This window comes from Arachis ipaensis, chromosome B2 (assembly GCF_059453495.1).
Source record: "Arachis ipaensis isolate K30076 ecotype BB chromosome B2, ASM5945349v1, whole genome shotgun sequence".
Classification (NCBI taxonomy): domain Eukaryota; kingdom Viridiplantae; phylum Streptophyta; class Magnoliopsida; order Fabales; family Fabaceae; genus Arachis; species Arachis ipaensis.
In genome coordinates this window covers 120697455-120718306 of record NC_142437.1, presented here as the reverse complement: position 1 = coordinate 120718306, position 20852 = coordinate 120697455, and the positions used below count along the sequence as shown (strand labels likewise).

At 35.2% G+C, this 20852-nt stretch overlaps 2 protein-coding genes across 9 annotated transcripts in view; one reads left to right on the top strand and one right to left on the bottom strand.

The window, feature by feature from the left end:
• Window positions 1-20852, bottom strand: part of LOC107626139 (ABC transporter C family member 4) — a 151145-nt gene that overhangs the window by 39939 nt on the left and 90354 nt on the right. The gene's annotated exons all lie outside the window — the stretch shown is intronic.
• Window positions 7188-12211, top strand: LOC107626141 (putative disease resistance RPP13-like protein 1). Of its 8 annotated transcripts, none has more exons than XM_088504086.1 (4): window positions 7188-10820; window positions 10918-10995; window positions 11634-11697; window positions 11791-12211. In XM_088504086.1, the coding sequence occupies exon 1, from the start codon at window positions 7453-7455 to the stop codon at window positions 10813-10815; it is 3363 nt and encodes a 1120-aa protein (XP_088360212.1). In that variant the 5' UTR covers window positions 7188-7452; the 3' UTR covers window positions 10816-10820; window positions 10918-10995; window positions 11634-11697; window positions 11791-12211. The 8 variants fall into 8 exon arrangements, with proteins under 8 accessions (XP_088360212.1, XP_088360211.1, XP_088360218.1 ...); XM_088504085.1 differs by having other exon boundaries at window positions 7280-10820; window positions 10949-10995; XM_088504092.1 differs by having other exon boundaries at window positions 7286-10570; window positions 10634-10820; window positions 10959-10995; window positions 11634-12211.

The window sequence follows — 20852 nt, the reverse complement described above, 5'->3', positions numbered from 1 at the left end:
GGCAGACATGATGATTCAATCTCACAAAGAGGCTCGCAAGGAAGCCTCTGAGAGCGAGAAAGCTTGGAGAAATTGCAAAGAAAGGGTCGGCCTGATGTTAGCAACTCTTAAGGAGGATCTGGGCGATAATAGTGAAGAAGGCGCTGAGGACTCTGCTTTTCATCTATCAGATGATTGATGACTGTTGTTTTATGTTATTTGATATTGGCATGATTAGGCTCAATCTTTCTTTTGTAGTAGCATGACTTGATACTCACTGCTTCTTGACACTTTGACTTATTTGGCATCTTATGAGTATTTTGTTATATTGCCAATGCTTTCTTGCTGCAGGTACATAATGCCCCTTTGATGACAAAAGGGGGAGAAAAGCTGAAAATTGAAATATGAAAAACAGGGGAGGAGAAAATAGAAAACAGGGGATGAAATTTTCTGTTGAAAATTCATGATCACCCTTGTTATATTTGGTACTTGATGATAGCTTGATGATAATATTGAAACTGCATTGTGTTTGCTGATATTGTTTAATAATGATTTGACAATGCTTTTGAAGACTAGTTGATAATTAACCATGATGAATATATATGCATGATTAAAACTCAGTTTCATCTTGGTTAATATGCTTAATTTTTTTGGCAGTTCCTTTAAACTATGGAAAACATAAAAACTGCCATATTTTGACCATATGTGCCTCAAACATTTTTCTTACCATAATAATGCCCTGATGTCTTGTTCAGAAAAATATTTGAATAAACTTTCTTGTTGATTGGTGTGTTGTTGATTGGTGTGTGTAAAAGTTTGAGCAGTAAATCAGTTTATGATATCAAATAAGTTTTTGATTATCAATTTAAAACTGCTCATAAATCAAGCATTTAGCATCACATAATATGCTAAATAACATTATTTGTGAAGCTTGATTAAAATGTTACAGGTTAGTGCTTCCCTTGGTAAAATAAGCATACATCAAGGGGGAGCTATGTGACATTTAGCAAGGGGGAGAAATTCAAATTCAAAGGGAGTATTCTTTACTCAATCCTTAAATTTCTTTCTATTTCAATTTTAATAATGTTTGTCATCAAGGGGGAGATTGATGAGTTTGGAAAACTCCTATTTAATTTTGATGATGAACAAACATTATTGAAATATTGAATTACAAAATTATTAATTTGATCTTAATTCATATTTGCTTAATTAATAATTTTGTTGTGCAGATTCTGTGTTAGGCCGAAAATGAAATTCTGGTCTAAGCCCAATTGTGCAAAATAATCAGCCTTGCTACATGTTTTCTTTTATGTGGCTGATTTGTTATATTAATGGGTCAAGCTCAATGTTATTGCAACCAAGCCCATATTTAATTTTGATGAAAGTTTTCTATGCTTGATCCGAAAAATATACATCAGGAAAGCAAATGTTACTAATTGGGTCAGAATAAAACTCAATGTTACAAAGCTCAATCTTATTGTTGGTAAATGTTTCCAAACTTGGTCCGAAACCAAGAAGAAGAGAAAGCAAAAATGCTTTCAACGGATCCAAGCACTTCACCATGAGATGGATTCCAAAATTCATTACGTTGTCATTTAATGCATGGGAACTATGAGAGAGAAAGTTGCAGCTGAATTGATTGATGGCCATAGTGCTACACGCCACTCTAAGCTAGGGAAGTAAAAGCAACTTTTACCGACTAATTGGTTTATTACATTTGAATTACTTTTCTTTCAAGTTGTTTATTCTCTCTCATCTCTTTCTTCTTTTTCGGTCAATATCCAGAAAATAAAGGAAGCCATGGAAGCTACATGGAGCTACCGAAATGAAGTTGCATGCATCAAGACCATCAAGCTAATGATGGCAAGAAAATATACTAAAATAAAAATGAGCTGTGGCTGAGATATTCACCAAATATGGTTAGATTTGGTGAAGTAATCTTGAGCTCTTCAAGCTCAAAAAGGGAAGATGAAGATTCGGCCGGCAAGGGAGATTCTTGAAGCATGGCTTGTCTTTGATTCTGCTCAACCACCACAGGAAGTAGCTAGAGTGGCGAAGTGATGGTTGAGGCAGAGATTGAAGCAGATGAAGTCATTATCATCATGAAGCATCAAGGGCCAGAAATCCATCTTGGAGAGCAAGCCAATGATGGAGAGCTCGGATTGATGAAGGGTGATGATCAAGAAAGGACTAGAGGTAATTGCATGTTGGGTTTTGCATGGTTATCTCTTCTCTCTCTATGTGGCCGAACCGGTTCTGTTTTGTTGAAGGAGGAAGAAGTTGGTTTGGGTGTTGACTTCAAGTGTGGAGGCTTCCCTCTTCTTTAAAAAGAGAGAACAGCCACTGTTTGGAGCAAGGAGAAAATTTGAGAGTGCAAGGCACAGTGTTCTCAGAGCTACCTGAGCTAACAGTTTTCTCTTCTCCTTCAATGTATTATGTTTAATTTTGTCATGTCTTGAGTCTCATGGAAAAAGGCAAACAGTGAAGTTTGTATGAAAAAGCCATAGAGCGGAAAAAGGCAGAGAGTGCAAAATTAAAAGAAAAAGCCATAGATGTCTTAGAGTTCCTTTGTTCATCTATGTTGTGTTTCATGATTCTGTGGGAATCTCCTTGTAAGTTGGGTTAGCACTTTACAGTTTGTAATCAGATTGATTATAGTGAAATTTCATCATGTTTGTGATGGAGACTGGATGTAGGCTGCACTGCACTTAGCAGCTGAACCAGGATATATCTGGGTGTAATCTTCTACTCTTCTCTTCTACATTTCTGTTTCTACTGCACAGGAGCAAAAACCAAAATTATCTCGTGCCAAGTGACGAGACAAAAAGAAAAGTCTCGTGGCTAGGGACGAGACAAAAGAAAAAGTCTCGTGTAAAGTGATGAGCAAAAACCAGAAAAGTCTCCTGTAAGTTCAACAAGGGTTATCAATTGAAAAAGGGGGCTAAGATTCAACCCCCCTTCTCTTAGCCACTGAAACCATCAAATATTGTTTAGAGATTGATTAGATAATATGCATACTACTGTTAAATTTGAAGTATTTTATATTAAAAATATTTTTTTGATAATTTATATATAATTATTCAACAAAAATATAATACAAATTGGATTATAGATTATTATTTTTAGGATTTTGAATTCATTTATTTAAAAAAACTATAAATTTTTTATATTAGAGTTGTACAAAACAAAAAAGTTAGGAAAAATGAATTCGAATGGAAACACCAAAAATATAATATGAAATTATGAATTAACTTTAGTGTCATTCCCCCATTGTACCTAGTAAGGAGATGTTGTGCTAAATTTAAATTTACTTGGAGCAGTTTTTAACAATTTTGTATGAGAGATTAAGAAATGAAGTAATAGTAATAAGAGTTGTATGCAACATGATTTGTAAATAAACCAAATAGTGTAGTAGTAAGAGTCTTATACAATATGTATAAGTAAGCCAAATAATGCGGAATTTGAATATTTATAACCGGAACTTCTTATAATTATGATTATTAATGACACTTTGTTTGTATATATTTATTGTATTTAATTAGTAATTTATGCTTCTGTTGAATAAGATTTTTTTTTTAAATTTTTTTCTTAAAGATGATTGGTTAATTCTCGAGTTAAACTTTAAATTGGTCCCTGAAATTGTACTCGAACTTCAAAATGGTCCCTGCAGTTAATAGTTATCAAAAAGCCACTGCAAAATTGTACACTTGGTTCTAGAGAAGTAGAAGAAGCACTTCCATAGTTGGAGCTATTGAGCTTGTAAAGGATCCATCTCATATTTTCCTTTGGACATATTTGATGAGTAGGTTCTTTAATTTTATTTACACCAGAACTTAATTGGTTCTTCAGAGGTAGAAAAAGCGCACTTCTATAGTTGGAGGAGCTATTGAACTTGTAAAGAACATCTCATATTTCTGTCGGACTCCTATTTGATGAGTAGGTTTTTTTTAACTCTGTTTTGCATCAGAGATTAAAGTGGGAATGTATTACAGAATGCAGTAGAAGAAAATTGAGTATAGAATAATTTTTCATTTTCTACAATGCATCACATAATGCTCCAAAAGATAATATTTATGGTTGTCATTATTGGTCAAGTAAATTACTAAATTTATCATTTTATGTACTTTTATCAGAATATGAAAAATTAGAAAATGGAACTTTTCACATAAATTTTTATATAAATCAGCAGAATATCACAAAAAAGTTGGATTTAATTTATGTGCACTTGTAAATCAGTTGACGCAGATATTTAATCAGACACCAGAAGATATTTAGTAACAAAAGTGATTATGTTTTGCACCCATTACTTGAAAAGACATTCAAAAGGTGACAAGAATGAATTTAATTAAATAATAATAGAAATAAGTTTACACTTAAAGTTAAATCGTTCGATCTAGTGCATTGTATCTTTCTCTGGATGTAAATTTGGCCATGCAATCCAGCAGATAACTACCACCTTTTCCTTACCAATTGATGAAAACTTTAGTTGAGTGCAACTACAGCCACATCTTGTGAACATGTCAATATAATAAATCTATTCTTAATATATAAAAGTAGGTACATAGGTTTACCCACATTGCTTCTAAGTTATTTCTCTTCTTCTACTAACGCCATGTCAGCACCAACGCTTACTTGGCAAAATTTTAGAATCCACCACTCAAATCTTGCCAAATTAACTTTTATTTTCACATAAAAAAAAAACACAAAAAACAACTAAAAAACACAATAAAAACCAACAAATTAACTTTTTCTAAATCAATCCTTATTTCTAAAACAACAAAAACACAAATTAACATTTACCCCAACAAAAAGCTCTCAAAACCAAAGAGCTTATTACCTTTCACAAACCCTCACCCTCTTAGTACCTCTCCGTACCGAGATCCTATTTCCTCCATCCTCTTCCGGTCCCATTCTATTTCCTCCATCCTCTTCTGGTCCATGAGCCATTGTTTTTTCCTCAAAACAAATTATACATCGCGATGTCCATCTCCGGCGGAGCCGCATTGTATAAATTGCAGAAACCATAGCAAACTCCATTCCTCCTCTTGCGGATTTCTTGCCAGAGCTCGATTCTGGGTCTCAGACCAACGTCACCATTCGGCGCCGCCAACGTAGGAAATTTGTCTCAGGTATCTTCCTAAAGATTTTCAACTTTATCGTTTACTCTTCTCATTGTTCAATATCATTTTCAATAGCCCTATTTATTTGTTATAAATAATAACATTTTAATTGTGAACTCATTACAAGTAGCACAAGTTTATGTATTCCTCTTTTGTAAACGGTTCTGTCCAACACTCACAACCAAAATTAATGTGCATTTAAAATTATTGCTCCCTATATACTATCAATTGCAATATTTCATCATCAAATTATAAATTATTATTATTGCTTCCACAATTTACTTAGAATGGATTATCATTCTTTGACTATGTCTTATTCTCTTTGTTGTACAATGATTTGCAGTGGTAATGACAGACCGGAAGAGTTAATACCCAAAATTGCTTGATGAAAATCAACCAATCACTATTTAGTAAAATATTTTAAAAAAATTAAAACAAAAAACTCTTATCTATTATTATTCAATTGAAACATCAAGTACTAATTAAATGCAATAAACATACATTAAAAGTGTCATAATAATAATAATTATAAAAAATTTCAGTTACAAATATTCAAATTCTACAACTTATACATATTAAGACTCTTACTACTCTTCATTTCTTAATCTCTTATACTAATTGTCAAAAATTCCTTAAATTTAATATAACATTTTTATATGTTTTTCATTCTCATTCATTTATTTTTTTCATTATTTACAAACAAAAAAACCGCAAGAAAAGCCAAAGTGTAGCCATTAATGCAAATTGAAAAATGAAAAAAAAATGCAATTTTGTATAACTTTAATATAAATAACCTATGTCTTTTTTAAAAATAAATAAATTCAAAATCTATTTATAATATGTTCTCTAAAATATTTTTAATATAACATTTATTAAAATATACTATATAGTATAAAACTATAAATAATCTACCTTTCGGCGCATTACGCGGGTCTCACTCTAGTTGTTACTAATAGGTGTTATTTTTTGTAAACAAATATGTACAAGATTACATAAGAAAGCCAATGGCAAACAAAAGATATAAAATTTATCACTTGATCAATCCAAATTATAAGAAAGAAGTACAAACAAGCTGCACAATCGAGTATGGTTTTTTACAAAAAAAGCTTCGTTTCTTCAGCTTGTGTTTGTCAAATTTCCTGCTTCCCTTATTCGCTGAGGTCTTTGTTAATGTGATTCTTCTGCAGTTTATAGAGTTAATGCAGATAGCATTTTATATGCCTTAGACAAATACATTGAAAATCCTACCTGCTGTTATTGCAGATTTCAATTAGAAGTGATGCTGCTATCAACATAGACACCCGAGGCAGAGCCTTGCACCTATAAGATAACAAACCTCAATGGCAATGATGTAGATTGCAAACAGCAAAATTAACATTGTTGTACTCTTTCACTTTCAGTTCAATAAATTTAAATCACATGCTAAAAAAAATTAACAAATAAGAATTTCATTTGAAATTCCATTAAGAAAAGTAAAAATTCTAGAACTATAATGTGTAAAAGTAGCTTGATGTAAAAATAATAATAATAATATAATAAAAAAATGAAATGGTCTTACTTTGGTAAAATCATCCAACAATATTCTTATTTAGATTATTGTTTTCCCTGTAAAAATTTGGACATTGTAAGATACATTTTGGACACTATGAGAGTGTGGTAACAAATTCAAATATAAGGGCATCTTCATTATCCCATGCAATAATTTAATTTATAATCAAAATAGTCATATTCTGTAATCTAATACTAAATCATTGTATAATTGCGTGATTTTGGTAAATTGAGGGAAAACAACAAATATTTGGTTAAACAAGTATAAAGCAGTTTACTGTATGTATAGCTAATAATACAATTAAGGACCATTCACATTTGGTTTTCTCATCAGTTGGTGGAGGATGGTCCCATGACGTTAAACATCAAACTTATCATTTCAATACATTTGGATTCCATTTAGAAAATAAAAGTATCTTATCGAGAAAAAAAAAAAGTAAGAAAAGAGTGAAAGAATGTGATGCAAAAACAAAAAAGAATTTCTGCTTCAACAGTTCAACTCAATAATTGAAGCAAAGATCACCATATTGGGTATTGGATGCTGTAGTGGGTCATAAACTTTTTGAAAGCACTGAAACATGTCACTGCCTTGGAGGAAGAAACAAAGAAGCATATGTGAACTTGTCCCCAGTACCAATAACAGTAAGCATTTCAAGAAAATATCACCACCACACCATATACTTGGCTATCTTACACTGCAAACTACAACTTCACTATTACCCTTCTGTTTTTGTCAATTCTGAGTTTTGAGTGCATACCACAAACCACTTCCCTTACCCTTTCATACTTTCTTGATCTTGTGAACATGGCTGCTGAACTTGTTGGAGGAGCTTTCCTCTCTTCTTTTCTCAATGTCCTTTTCGACAGGCTGTCTGATCCTGATTTCATCAACATGATGAGAGGAAAGAAGGTTGACCAGAAGCTGCTTCAAAGGTTGAAGACCATTCTGAATGTGGTTGAAGCTGTGCTGAATGATGCTGAGAAGAAACAGATCACTGACCCTGCTGTCAAGAGATGGCTCGAAGATCTCCAAGATGCTGTGTATGATGCTGATGACTTGTTGGATGAAGTCGCCACCAAAGCTGCCACTCAGAAGGATCCACCAGGTAACTTCCTGTCTCGCTTTCTCAATTCGCAAGATAGGGAGATGGTTAGTAGGATTGAAGAAATCATTGCTAGACTAGAAGATATTGCAAAACACAAAGATATCCTTCGGCTAGAAAAGATTGCAGCCAAGAACATGTCTGGGAGGATTCCATCAACCTCGCTGGTTAAAAAATCTGATATATTTGTTGGAAGGGACAAAGAAAGGGATGCCATAGTGAATTTGCTTTTAGATGATGCTTACAATGGTGAACTGTCCGTGATTCCCATCGTGGGCATGGGTGGGATAGGAAAAACTACTTTGGCTAAATTGGTTTATAATGATGACACAGTGCAACAAAAGTTTCATGTGAAGGCATGGGTTTGTGTTGGTGAGGAGGAATTTGATGTTCTGAAGGTCACAAAGGCGGTGATAGAGAAAACTTGCAGTGCTTGTTACTCAAATGATTTAGATACAGCTCAAAATCATTTGAAGAATGGGCTAACGGGGAAGAACTTCTTGGTTATTCTGGATGATGTCTGGAGCAGTAATCGTGAGCGTTGGGAAAGTTTTCTAACACCTTTTGAATGTGGAAGTGAGGGAGGCAAGATTCTTGTAACTACACGTCTTGATACAGTGGCTTCTGTGGTGAAAACTAAACATAATGAAGCTCACAATTTGAGTTTGTTGAATGAAGAACAATGCTGGTCAGTGTTTGCAAATCGTGCATGGGATCCTTCTGAATCTCGAGATTGTTCAACTTTAGAAGAAATTGGTAGAAAAATTGTTAAAAAATGTAAAGGGTTACCTTTGGCAGCTCAGGCCCTTGGAGGGTTATTGAGAGGGAAAGATAATGAAAAAGACTGGATTGATGTTTTGAATAGTGAATTCTGGGAACTCTCTGAGGAGGATAGTGGGATTCTTCCTGCATTGAGAATCAGTTATTACCACCTTCCTTCGTATTTAAAACGCTGCTTTGTTTATTGTTGTTTGTATCCGAAGGACTATGAATTTTATAGAGATGAATTGACATTATTGTGGATGGCAGAAGGTCTTTTGCTACAACCAAAGGGTGGAAACATTTTAAAAAATGTTGGTTATGAATATTTTGATGATTTGGTTTCAAGATCATTTTTTCAACGTTCCAACTCTGATGATAATACATTTGTGATGCACGACCTCATGCATGATTTAACAACATTTTATGGTGGAAAGTTCTTTTCTAGTATGCTTGAACACAAGACTGCAGCAAAGCATGATATGAAAACTCGCCACTTGTCATGTGCTCGCCGCAAGAATGATGATGATTCGCTTATGAAGATCATGGAAGCATGCAATAGGTTAAAACATGTGAGGACATTGATGCAAATCAATTTGCATAAAGGCGGCGTAATCCCAGAGGGAGATGGAGTAACCGTTCCTTGTGACTTACTAGAACAATTGAAGTGCTTACGAGTTTTGTCGTTTAATTTTTCTTCAGATGATGAAAACTTGATGCATAGTTCAATTGGCAAATTGATCCATTTGCGTTTTTTGGATCTTTCATTCACATCCATCGTGACTTTGCCCGAGTCTTTAAGTTGCTTGTACAATTTACAAACCTTGAAGTTGAGAGAGTGTAATAAACTTAAAAAGCTTCCTAGCAAGATGCAAAATCTTGTGAATTTGCGTCATCTTGATATTTCCGGCACTGATGATTTGGAAGAGATGCCAAAAAAGATGAGTGAATTAAAAGATTTGCAATTTTTAAGTTCCTATGTTGCGGGCAAACATGAAGAGAATGGGATTGGAGAATTGGGAGAGTTAGCACATCTTCATGGATCATTGAGTATTGAGAAATTAGAGAATGTTAAGAATAGTGGTGAAGCATCGAGTGCAAGAATGTATGAAAAAATACACCTGAATGCTTTAGATTTGAGTTGGACATCATTTGAAGAAAGTGAGGTTTGTGATTCCCAAACTGAAAAAGCTATTCTTGACAAATTATGTCCTCACAAAGACTTGAAGATGCTATTCATCTGGCGTTACAGAGGTACCATGTTTCCGGATTGGGTAGGGCAGTCTTCGTACCACAACATGACTGTGTTGATGCTGAGTGGATGCAGGAATTGTTGGATGGTTCCTTCACTTGGACAGTTACCCTCTCTGGAGAGGCTGATCATTGAAGAGTTCGAGAAGGTGAAGAAGATTGGTGGGTCATTCTATAAGGGTGATGGAACTCATCAGCATCAGGAGACACCCTTCCGATCCCTTAAATTTCTCATGATTCAAAGAATGCCTTGCTGGGAGGAATGGGAGTCATATGAATGTGATGATGATGATCATGCACCATTTCCGAAACTTGAAGAACTTTGGATAGAGGACTGTCCTAAGTTAAGAAGAGATTTGCCCACTTTCCTTCCGTCTTTGAAGCAACTCCGCATTCGAGGATGTGAGGAGCTTGGTTGTTATCTTCCAAGAGCTCCCATCTTACGCGAATTATTTATATTAGGCAAACAGAAAGCAAGAATGCGGGACCTACCACTTTCACTGCAAGTACTAGGAATCGGAGGAAAGCAGCTTGTGGAGGATGTGTTTGAGGCCATGACCCACACCCAACCAACCTCTCTCCGTTATTTAGAGATCTCAAATTGCTCATCAGCGGTGTCATTGCCAGGGGATGCTTTGCCCCCTTTGTTGAAACATTTGCGGATCAATAACTGCAAGAATGTAGAATTCCCAATGCAACACCAACAACATCACTCGCTAATGGAATTAAAAATAGACAACAGCTGTGATTCACTTACATCCTTCGCATTGCCAGCGTTCCCAAATCTCTGGTCTCTGACAATTGAAAGATGTGAAAATTTGACATCTCTGGAGGTGTCACAGTCACAGTCCCTCCGAGGATTATGGATTGAAGAATGCCCTAAGCTGGAGAACATAATAAGGCTGCCTGCCTCTTTATGGGAACTCAGAATCAGAGAATGTCCGTTGTTGGGTGAAGGCATAGAGAGGAAGGACCCCCACATTTGGCCATCCATTTCCCACATCCCCCGCATTCAACTTGATGGGAAATGGATTCGCAATGACTCAACATCTTAAAACAGGTAACTCTTTTGCTCTCTCTATCCCGAAGCCTCTTCACTTCATCTTCTCCAACATCATATTCATTCTCTCCTACATAATCTTACTTTTATTTTCCAGTTTTAAACTAATAGCTTATTCACCATTCAAGTTGATGGCAGGAGACAGTTTCCATGAGGACTCAACATCTTAAAGCAGGTAAAGCATTGTTTTTTGTCATCTATATTTCATTCTAAACCTTACAAATCCTCATTCAACATGCTTTCTCACAATGACAAGTTGACAACCCCCATCACATTCATTCAGTTCTATATTATAATAAAGCAAAACAGTGCATCAAGCTAAAACCTCTTTAAACATGTTACTCCCAAAAGGCCAAAAGAATAACAAGGGAGTAATGGACTAACCACTATCTATTCATTATGATTCACATTCTGTGTTTTTAAATTTTTATTGTTAGTTACAAAAATAACATGAAATTTCCAACTAGCAGTTCAACACTCAGGTTTCTTAGCATTTCATAGTTTTCATTAATGTCCTCAACTATGGCTACTACTCATTTATGTATAACTACCACCATCTATGTTTTGGCTGATGCAGAGAGTCCGTTTTCAAATGAAGGGGTAATTAATTTTTTCTTTTTTTCATTTTTTCCAATTTGATTACTGTGTAGCTATGCAGTATATTTCCTTCCAATAAGTGAGAATCTTAAGTTTCATTGAACCAGGATAATTTAATTCTAGTGCATGATGTAATAAATTTATCTCGAAATGCATGTATTTTATGGTGCTATATAGTTGCTGATAAAGATTTGATTCACATTATCATGTGGTCAGGTCAAACCAAGCAATGCATCATTACAAGATGTGTCAAGGGTGAAATACTTGCATGCATGTATAGGTGCCACACTTGATACCTTCAGCTATGAAATTTCTGTTGATACTTGAGACACATAAATATATACTTCTTCTGTTTCCTAATTTTCTATTTCAGGAACGGATCAAACATAAAGGGGCCATTCTAAGATTTATTTGACTTATTGGATGATTCAAATGTAAGCTATGGCCAATTATAGAGATATCCCAAACTCTCAGCAAAATGGTACAATTGGTTCTTGAGAGGCAGAGAAGAAGCATTTCTATAATTGGGGATATTGTTGCAGAAGTTTGGAACAGGGGAATTGCATGCTTGAGTAGTTGCTGGGATGTATAGTTTTTTTTTGAGTTTTTGTGATGTAAAGTGTTGGTTTGACGAATCTTGATGGCAATGCCGAAGGGATTCAACCACAACACTAGGCTTTATGTCTGTTATTTTGGATGTTAATAGGAAAATTTTATGTTATAAACTTCATTATTAACTCATCTATTCTTAATATATAAAAGTAGATACATAAGTTTACCCACATTACTTTGAAGCTATTTCTCTTCTTCTACTAACGCCATGTCAGCAACATTGCTTACTTGGCAAAATGTTAGAATCAACCACTCAAATCTTGCCAAATCAACTATTATTTCCAAATCAACAAAAAATAAAATATACAAAAAAAGAAAACTAAAAAATACAATACAATAAATTTGTAACGTACAAATACATTGAATCCATATTCCTATATTTATTATATTTTACCGTTATAAACAATTATAATCCCAACAATTAATTTATTAATTTTTATAAATAACAAATGTCATAATAATATTATTAATTATAATAAATTTTACGTTACAAGTATTCAAATTCTATACTATTTGAACTACTTATATAAGTCTCTTACCACTATTCTTTCAAATAACATCAAATTTAACACAAAAAAATTATTTCTGAATTAGACATCTCAAACTTATTCAATGGAGCATCATTCTTTCAAGGCAAAATGATTAGAAATCGAATAACTATCAAAGATCTAATAGCCATGCAACGAGAATCTGATGATCAGGTATGACAAAAAAAAACTCACAACATGCATCATACATTCATACTTACTCAAATACCGTATATCTAATGAATACATAAATTGAATATTAGAATAGGAAAAGATCTTCACAATTTTAGCAACTATTAACAAAATTGATGACAAATTTGTATGAAACTATGTTGAATGTGAAAAGTGTAACTCTATATAAAAAACAACTACATTTGTGGCACATGTAATCAAACACCACAATATCCAACAATAAGGTAACTCTATATACTTTTCATAATTCTATCTATCAAATTATTAGTTACTAATCCAATATTTATTTTAGATTCAGAATTCAATTAAAGGTTTCAGATTAAAGTGCTACAATAATTTTTGTACTATTTGATGGCGAAGCAAAAAAAAAATTATTGGGCACAATTGCTTCAAATCTAATGACACTCTGGAAAAGTAATGGCATTGAAGTACCACTCCATCAAGAGATTAAGAAGAAATAAAACCATACAAATTCAAGACATTTCTTCAGAAGAAGAACATACATGCAAAGATGGAACAAACAACACAATAGAAAGTGCATCCAACTCAACAATTCATAAAGAACATGCCTTCACAAGAATCTACTACAGAAAGAAGAAAGTAACAACTCTAACAACAACCAATAAAAAAAAAGGAAGACGAGCGCTACATAAGAAGACTAAGTCCATCAACTAAAATTGATGAGTTTGGAAAACTCTAATTTAATTTTGATGATGAACAAATATTATTGAAATAATTAATTACAAAATTATTAATTTGATTTTCATTTAACATATGTTAATTAATAATTTTGTGATGCAGGTTTCTAATTGGGCCGAAAATAAAATTCTGATACAAGCCCAATTAAATAAAAAATTAAGCTTTGGTTTGATGCTAGAATATATGATGAGTATGGCTGAATTATTTATTGTGCTAATTGGGCCAGATTGAGTTATTATTATTACTACAAGCCCAAATGAATACTTTCCTATTTGCTCAATGCATGATCCAAAAATTCATCAGGAAAGCAAATGTTATTTCTGGGCCAGAAATTAAATGTTGTTGCAACTAAGCCCAATTTTACATTTGATAAAAGTTCCTCATGCATGATCCGGAACCAATGGAAAAAGGAAAGCAAAATTGCTTTCAACGGATCCAAGCATTTCACCATGTGATGGATTCCAAAATTCATTACATTGTCATTTATTGCATGGGAACTATGAGAGAGAAAACAAGACACTTGATTTGATTGTAGCACTTATGGCTACACGCTACTCAGCAAGGAAAGAATCATTTCATTTAATCTCATTCTCTTTCCTAATTCAATACTTTTCAAACTTCTCTCTTCTCTCTCTATTTGCTTCTCTTCTTCGGTTATTACACAGGAAACAATGGATGCCATGGAAGCTACATGAAGCTACCGAAGTGAAGGAAGAGCAAGTCTAAAGACCATCACAATGATGGCAAGAAAACATAACAAAACAAAAGTGTGTTGTGGCTGAGATTTTCACCAAATATGGTTAGATTTGGTGAGGTAGTCTCGAGCTCTTCATGCTCAAAAAGGAAGAAGAAGATTCGGCCAGCAAGGAGGAAACTCTTGGACGTGTGACTTGTCTTTGATTCTGCTCAACCACCACAGGAAGTAGCTAGAGTGGCGAAGTGATGGTAGAGGCAGAGATTGAAGCAGATGAAGTCATCATCATCATGAAGCATCAAGGGCCAGAAATCCATCTTGGAGAGCAAGCCAAGGATGGAGAGCTCGGATTGATGAAGAGTGGTGACCAAGAAAGGACTAGAGGTAATTGCATGTTGGGTTTTGCATGGTTATCTCTTCTCTCTCTATGTGGCCGAACCGGTTTTGTTTCTTGAAGAATAAGAAGTTGGCTTAGGTTTTGGCTTCAAGTGTGGAGGCTTCTTTCTTCTATAAAAAGGGAGAATAGCCACTGTTTGGAGCAAGGAGTTAGAAGTAAGCAGTGAGAGTGCAAGGCATAGGATTCTCAGAGCTACCTAAGCTTACAGATTTTCTTCTCCTTCAATGTATTCTGTTTAGTATTTTTCTGTTTAATTTTATCATGTCTTGAGTCTCATGGAAAAAGGCAAACAGTGAGGTTTGTATGAAAAAGCCATAGAGCGGAAAAAGTCAGAGAGTGCAAAATTAAAAGAAAAAGTCATAGATGTCCTTAGAGTTCCTTTGTTCATCTATGTTGTGTTTCATGATTCTGTGGGAATCCCCTTGTAAGTTGGGTTAGCACTTTACAGTCTGTAATCAGGAAGATTATAGTGAAATTCCATCATGGTTGTGATGGAGACTGAATGTAGGCTGCACTGCACTTAGCAGCCGAACCAGGATATATCTGGGTGTAATTTTCTCTCTTCTCTACTCCATTTCTGTTTCTACTGCACAGGGGCTAAAACTGAAAATTATCTAATGCCAAGTGACGAGACAAAAAGAAAAGTCTCGTGCCAACTGACGAGATAAAAATAAAAGTCTCGTGGCTTGGGACGAGACAAAAATCCAGAAGTCTCCTAGAAGTTATTTCAAAGGCCAGCAAGTGTTACAAAGCAAAAAAGGGGGCTAAGATTCAACCCCCCTTCTCTTAGCCACTGAAACCATCAATTGGTATCAGAGCTTGGTCTCAAAGAGATCAAGCTTTGCAGCTTGGAGCAAAGATCCTCATGGCAGAAAATAGTGGCTCAAATGTGGTGTCCTATAATTTGACCGAAGGACAATCAAGCAATAGACCTCCTCTGTTCAATGGGAAAAATTATACCTATTGGAAGGAGAGGATGAAGATATTCGTACAAGCAGTGGATTACAGACTTTGGAAGATCATCCTGGAAGAGCCTCAATATCCAACTGTTACAAGTGCCGAAGGAGTTGTTTCTCTTAAACCTGAAGCAAGTTGGACGGATGAAGATAGAAAAAAGGTGGAGCTCAACGCCAAGGCCATCAATCTGCTCAACTGTGCTATCAGCTTTGAGGAGTACCGACGGGTATCACGTTGCACAACAGCAAAGGAAATCTGGGATAAACTCCTAGTCACTCATGAAGGAACAACCATTGTGAAAAAGACCAGGATTGATATGTTAAACAGAGAATACGAAATGTTTGCAATGAAGGAAGGAGAATCCCTTGATGAGATGTTTGAACGCTTCAACACCATTATTGTTGGCTTGGATGCTATGGGAATCAAGTATCCTGAATCTGTGCTAGTGAGAAGAGTGTTGAGATGTCTCACAAAAGAGTGGAAAACAAAAGCTTTAATTATCTCTGAGAGTAGTGGTCTTGACTCTATGACCTATGATGATTTGAGAGGAAATTTACTTGCTTTTAAAAACACCTACTTAAAAAAAGATTCAAAAAAGAAAGGAATAGCTTTTTCTTCTGTCACTAACCCTCTGGATGATGAATCCAGTGATAACTCATCTGAAAATGAATTTGTGTTGTTTGCAAAAAATTCAGGAAAATGATGAAGCTCAAAGGCAAAGGCAGCAACTCAAGGAAAATGAAGAAAGACCTTAGCAAAGTAACTTGTTACAACTACAAGGAAATGGGGGCATTTCAAATCTGATTGTCCCAAGTTAAAGAAGGAAGAGAAGCCAAAAAGAGGAAAGAAGAAGGGACTGATGGCTTCATGGGAAGATTTGGAAAATGACTCGGATGATGATGATGAGAAATCCAAGACCAAGTCACAACCTTGTCTCATGGCAGATCACATAGATCAGGTAGTCTTTCATAACCCTAACACTGAAGATCTTCATCTTATGATAGACCACCTTTCTAAAAAAATAAGATGTTTTCTGCTGGAAAATCAAGAACTTGAACAACAAATCACCATTCTTAAAGCTGAAAATAGTTTTCTTAAAGAGAAAGTGAGAGAGGCCGAAACTGCTTGTGATCTTGTTGAGGAAAATAAGCAGTTAAGAGCCCAAATTAAGAGCTGTGAAAGTAATCATTCCGTTCTTGCATATGTAGATTGTTTTAAGCAAAATGAAGAGTTGTTTAAAGAGGTTAAAAGGCTTAAGGAAGACTTAGCCAAGTTCACCCAAAGTTCTGAAAATCTGAATCAAATCTTGGCTAGTCAAAAACCTCTTTATGACAAGGCTGGGTTGGGGTTTTATAAATCTGAAAAATCTCATTTTGAAAACATTGCTTTATCTTCAAATGATATAAGGTATCAAGACCCCACCTACTTTAACAAAACAGCAACTCCAAGATTTTGTAGGCTATGCAATCGAAATGGACACTTTCCTATTCAATGCTTCTTTGGTGAAAGAATGATTGGTGATAAAGTTTGTAAAGTTGTTTTTGATTACATGGCTTAGGACATAAGAGATGGTTTAACGTGAAAGGATCCAAGAAAATTTGGATACCTAAGGTCACTTAAGCTTATTTTGTAGGTGTGCCTAGCATCCAAACGGAAAGGAAATATGTGGTATATGGACAGCGGATACTCTAGGCATATGACCAGAAAGAGAACCTTCATAAAGCTTGATGAATATGATGGAGGACTTGTCACTTTGGTAATGATGCGAAAGGAAAAATAGTGGCTATTGGGAAAGTTGGTAAAAACTTTTCTTCTTGTATAAATGATGTTCTTCTTGTGAATGGCTTGAAACATAATTTACTTAGTGTTAGTCAACTGTGTGATTTAGGTTTTGAGGTTATTTTTAGGAAGTTTGTTTGTTTAGTTGTTTGTGAGAAAACAGGGGATATTTTATTTGAAGCTAAAAGATGCAATAATATGTATGGATTGACTCTTGAGGACCTAAAAGAACAAAATGTAACATGCTTTACATCTCTTGAATCTAAAAAGTGGCTATGGCATAGAAAGTTGGGTCATGCAAGCATGTACCAAATTTCTAAGCTAGTTAAGAAAAATCTGGTTAGAGGAATTCCAAACATCAAATTTGATAAGGATCTTACTTGTGATGCTTGCCAATTGGGCAAACAAGTAAAATCCTCTTTTAAACCTAAAGATGGAATCTCAACCAAAAGGCCATTAGAGATGTTACATATTGATCTTTTTGGACCAACAAGAACTCAAAGTTTAGGAGGTAAACACTATGGTCTTGTAGTGGTAGATGATTACTCTAGATTTGGCTGGGTACTTTTCCTTGCTCATAAAAATGATGCTTTCCATGCCTTTTCCACTCTTTGCAAGAAAATTCAAAATGAAAAGAATTTAAAAATTTCTCATTTAAGAAGTGATCATGGAAGAGAATTTGAAAACCAAGATTTTGAAAAATTCTACGATGACTTAGGAATTTCTCATAACTTTTCATGCCCTAGAACCCCCCAACAAAATGGGGTGGTTGAAAGAAGGAATAGAAGCCTTCAAGAAATGACTAGGGCTATGCTTTGTGAGAATGAGATTCCTAAATTTTTATGGGCTGAAGCTGTGAATACAGCTTGTTATATTTTGAATAGGACAATCATTAGAAAAGGGTTAAAGAAAACCCCTTATGAGTTATGGAAAGGAACCCCTCCAAATCTTAAGTACTTTCATGTTTTTGGATGCAAATGCTTTGTACTTAACAATAAAGAAAACCTTGAAAAGTTTGATCCAAAATCTTATGAAGGAATGTTTGTTGGATATTCCACCACAAGCAAGGCCTATAGAGTTTATCTCAAAGAGCATAGAACCATAGAGGAATCCATACATGTTACTTTTTGTGATTCTAACTTAATTCCCAGTACTATGATAGATAATGATTCAGATGGTGAAGAAGCTGGAACAAGTAAAGAAAATCCCAAATCTGTTCAACATGAGGAATCTGTCAGCCCAGTTTTGTCTCATCAGATTGGAGGAGACATTTCCGTTTTGTCTCCTGAGCAGGCACGAGAAACTGAAACAGTGAGACAACCAGAAGTTCATCAAAGCTCAACACCTGTCCGAAATCCTAGAGAATGGAAGTCTATGAGGGGTTATCCTCATGACTTCATCATTGGTGACCCCTCTCAAGGTGTAACAACAAGATCCTCCACCAAAAGGCAAACCGAACCTAGCAACTTTGCTCTCTTGTCACAAATGGAGCCCAACAATGTCAAACAAGCTCTTGAAGATCCATCTTGGGTCAAGGCCATGCAAGAGGAGCTTGCTCAATTTGACAAGAATGAGGTTTGGACACTAGTACCTCATCCGGATGGTAAGAAGGTAACGGGTACTAAGTGGGTTTTTAAAAATAAACTTGGTGAGGATGGACAAGTTGTTCGTAACAAGGCTAGATTAGTGGCCCAAGGTTACGATCAAGAAGAAGGTATAGATTTTGATGAGTCTTTTGCTCTGGTAGCTAGAATGGAAGCAATTAGGCTGCTTCTTGCCTATGCTGCCCATAAGGGATTCAAAATGTTTCAAATGGATGTTAAATGTGCTTTCCTTAATGGCTTTATTGATAGAGAAGTGTATGTGGCTCAACCCCCGGGTTTTGAGGATAAAGAGTTTCCAAATCATGTTTTCAAACTAACTAAGGCTCTTTATGGTCTTAGATAAGCTCCAAGGGCTTGGTATGAAAGGCTTAGTGCCTTCTTGTTGGAAAATCAATTTCAAAGGGGTATCTAATGATGATATACTCCTTGTTTAAGTTTATGTTGATGACATTGTATTTGGATCGGCCAATGTATCCTTGTGTGAAGAGTTTGGAAAACTCATGACTAGTGAGTTTGAAATGAGTTTAATGGGAGAGCTAACCTTCTTTCTTGGCCTCCAAATCAAACAAACTCCTAGTGGTACTTTTATTCACCAAGGAAAGTATGCAAAAGAACTTATCAAAAAGTTTGGCCTAGAAAATTCCAAACCAATGGGTACACCAATGCATCCTAATACAAAACTTGAAAAGGATGATGATGGCCAAGATGTGGATGAAACAAGGTATAGAGGAATGATAGGTTCACTCATGTATCTTACCTCCTCTAGACCGGATATTGTTCAAAGTGTGGGTGTATGCTCAAGGTTTCAATCTCACCCAAAAGAATCCCATCTTACGGCTGTTAAACGCATCATTAGATACATTAAGGGAACTTGTGATTATGGCTTGTGGTATCCTAAATCTGATGAATTTTGTGCAGTAGGGTTTTGTGATGCAGATTATGCGGGAGATAGAGTGGATAGACGGAGCACATCGGGCATGTGTTGCTTCCTTGGAAGCTCACTCAACATGTGGTCAAGCAAGAAGCAAGCCACAGTGGCTTTATTCACAGCTGAAGCTGAATACATTTCTGCATCTGCATGTTACTCTCAATTAATTTGGTTAAAAACACAATTGGAAGATTACAAATTAAAAATCAATAGTATTCCCTTATTTTGTGATAACATGAGTGCTATAAACATTTCAAAAAATCTTGTTCTACATTCAAGAACCAAGCACATTGAGATAAAATATCATTTTATTAGAGAGCATGTGCAAAAGGGTACTATTGATATTCAATTTGTAAAATCTGAAGACCAAATTGCTGATATTTTTACAAAACCCCTCTGTGAAGACAGATTCTGTACCTTGAGAAAATGTTTGGGAATGTTTGATTTAAGTTCTATTGATAACTTGTGAATATTTGATTCTGTTCAGTTTTGTCTCGTAGGTTTGGACGAGATAAAAATGAGGACATGATGGAAGAGCTATAATTAAGGGGGAGGCAATGCAAAATTCAATTTTTATGGGCCCCACCTAATAGCTTTTGACCCCACCATGACAGTTTAGTTAGTTTCTAATTTTTTTGAAAAATAAAATCACAATTCCTTAGTTGTCTTATCAAATCTTGTTGGAAGAAGCATGTTGTCAAATCAAATCTTTTCTTCCAACTAATCCCTTGATTCAAGGAAACTCCTTTTCAGTTTTTGAAACCCCCCTTGGTTAATAACCGCGCCATTAATGGTTAATACCTCCCTCCATTATCTCTCTCCACTCCACATTTATTGCACCACTAACCTCCCTCCTCCCTCACTCCGTTTCGGCCTTCCTCACCCTTTCATATTCAACTTCTCTTCTCTCCTAACCATGAAAAAGAAAACTGCTCCCAGGAAAAGTGAAAGGCTCTTATTCTCTCAAAAATAGTCCACTCCACAATCACACACTCACATTCACATTCACTCTACATCATCATCGTCACCCTCACCTCCCTCAAAAC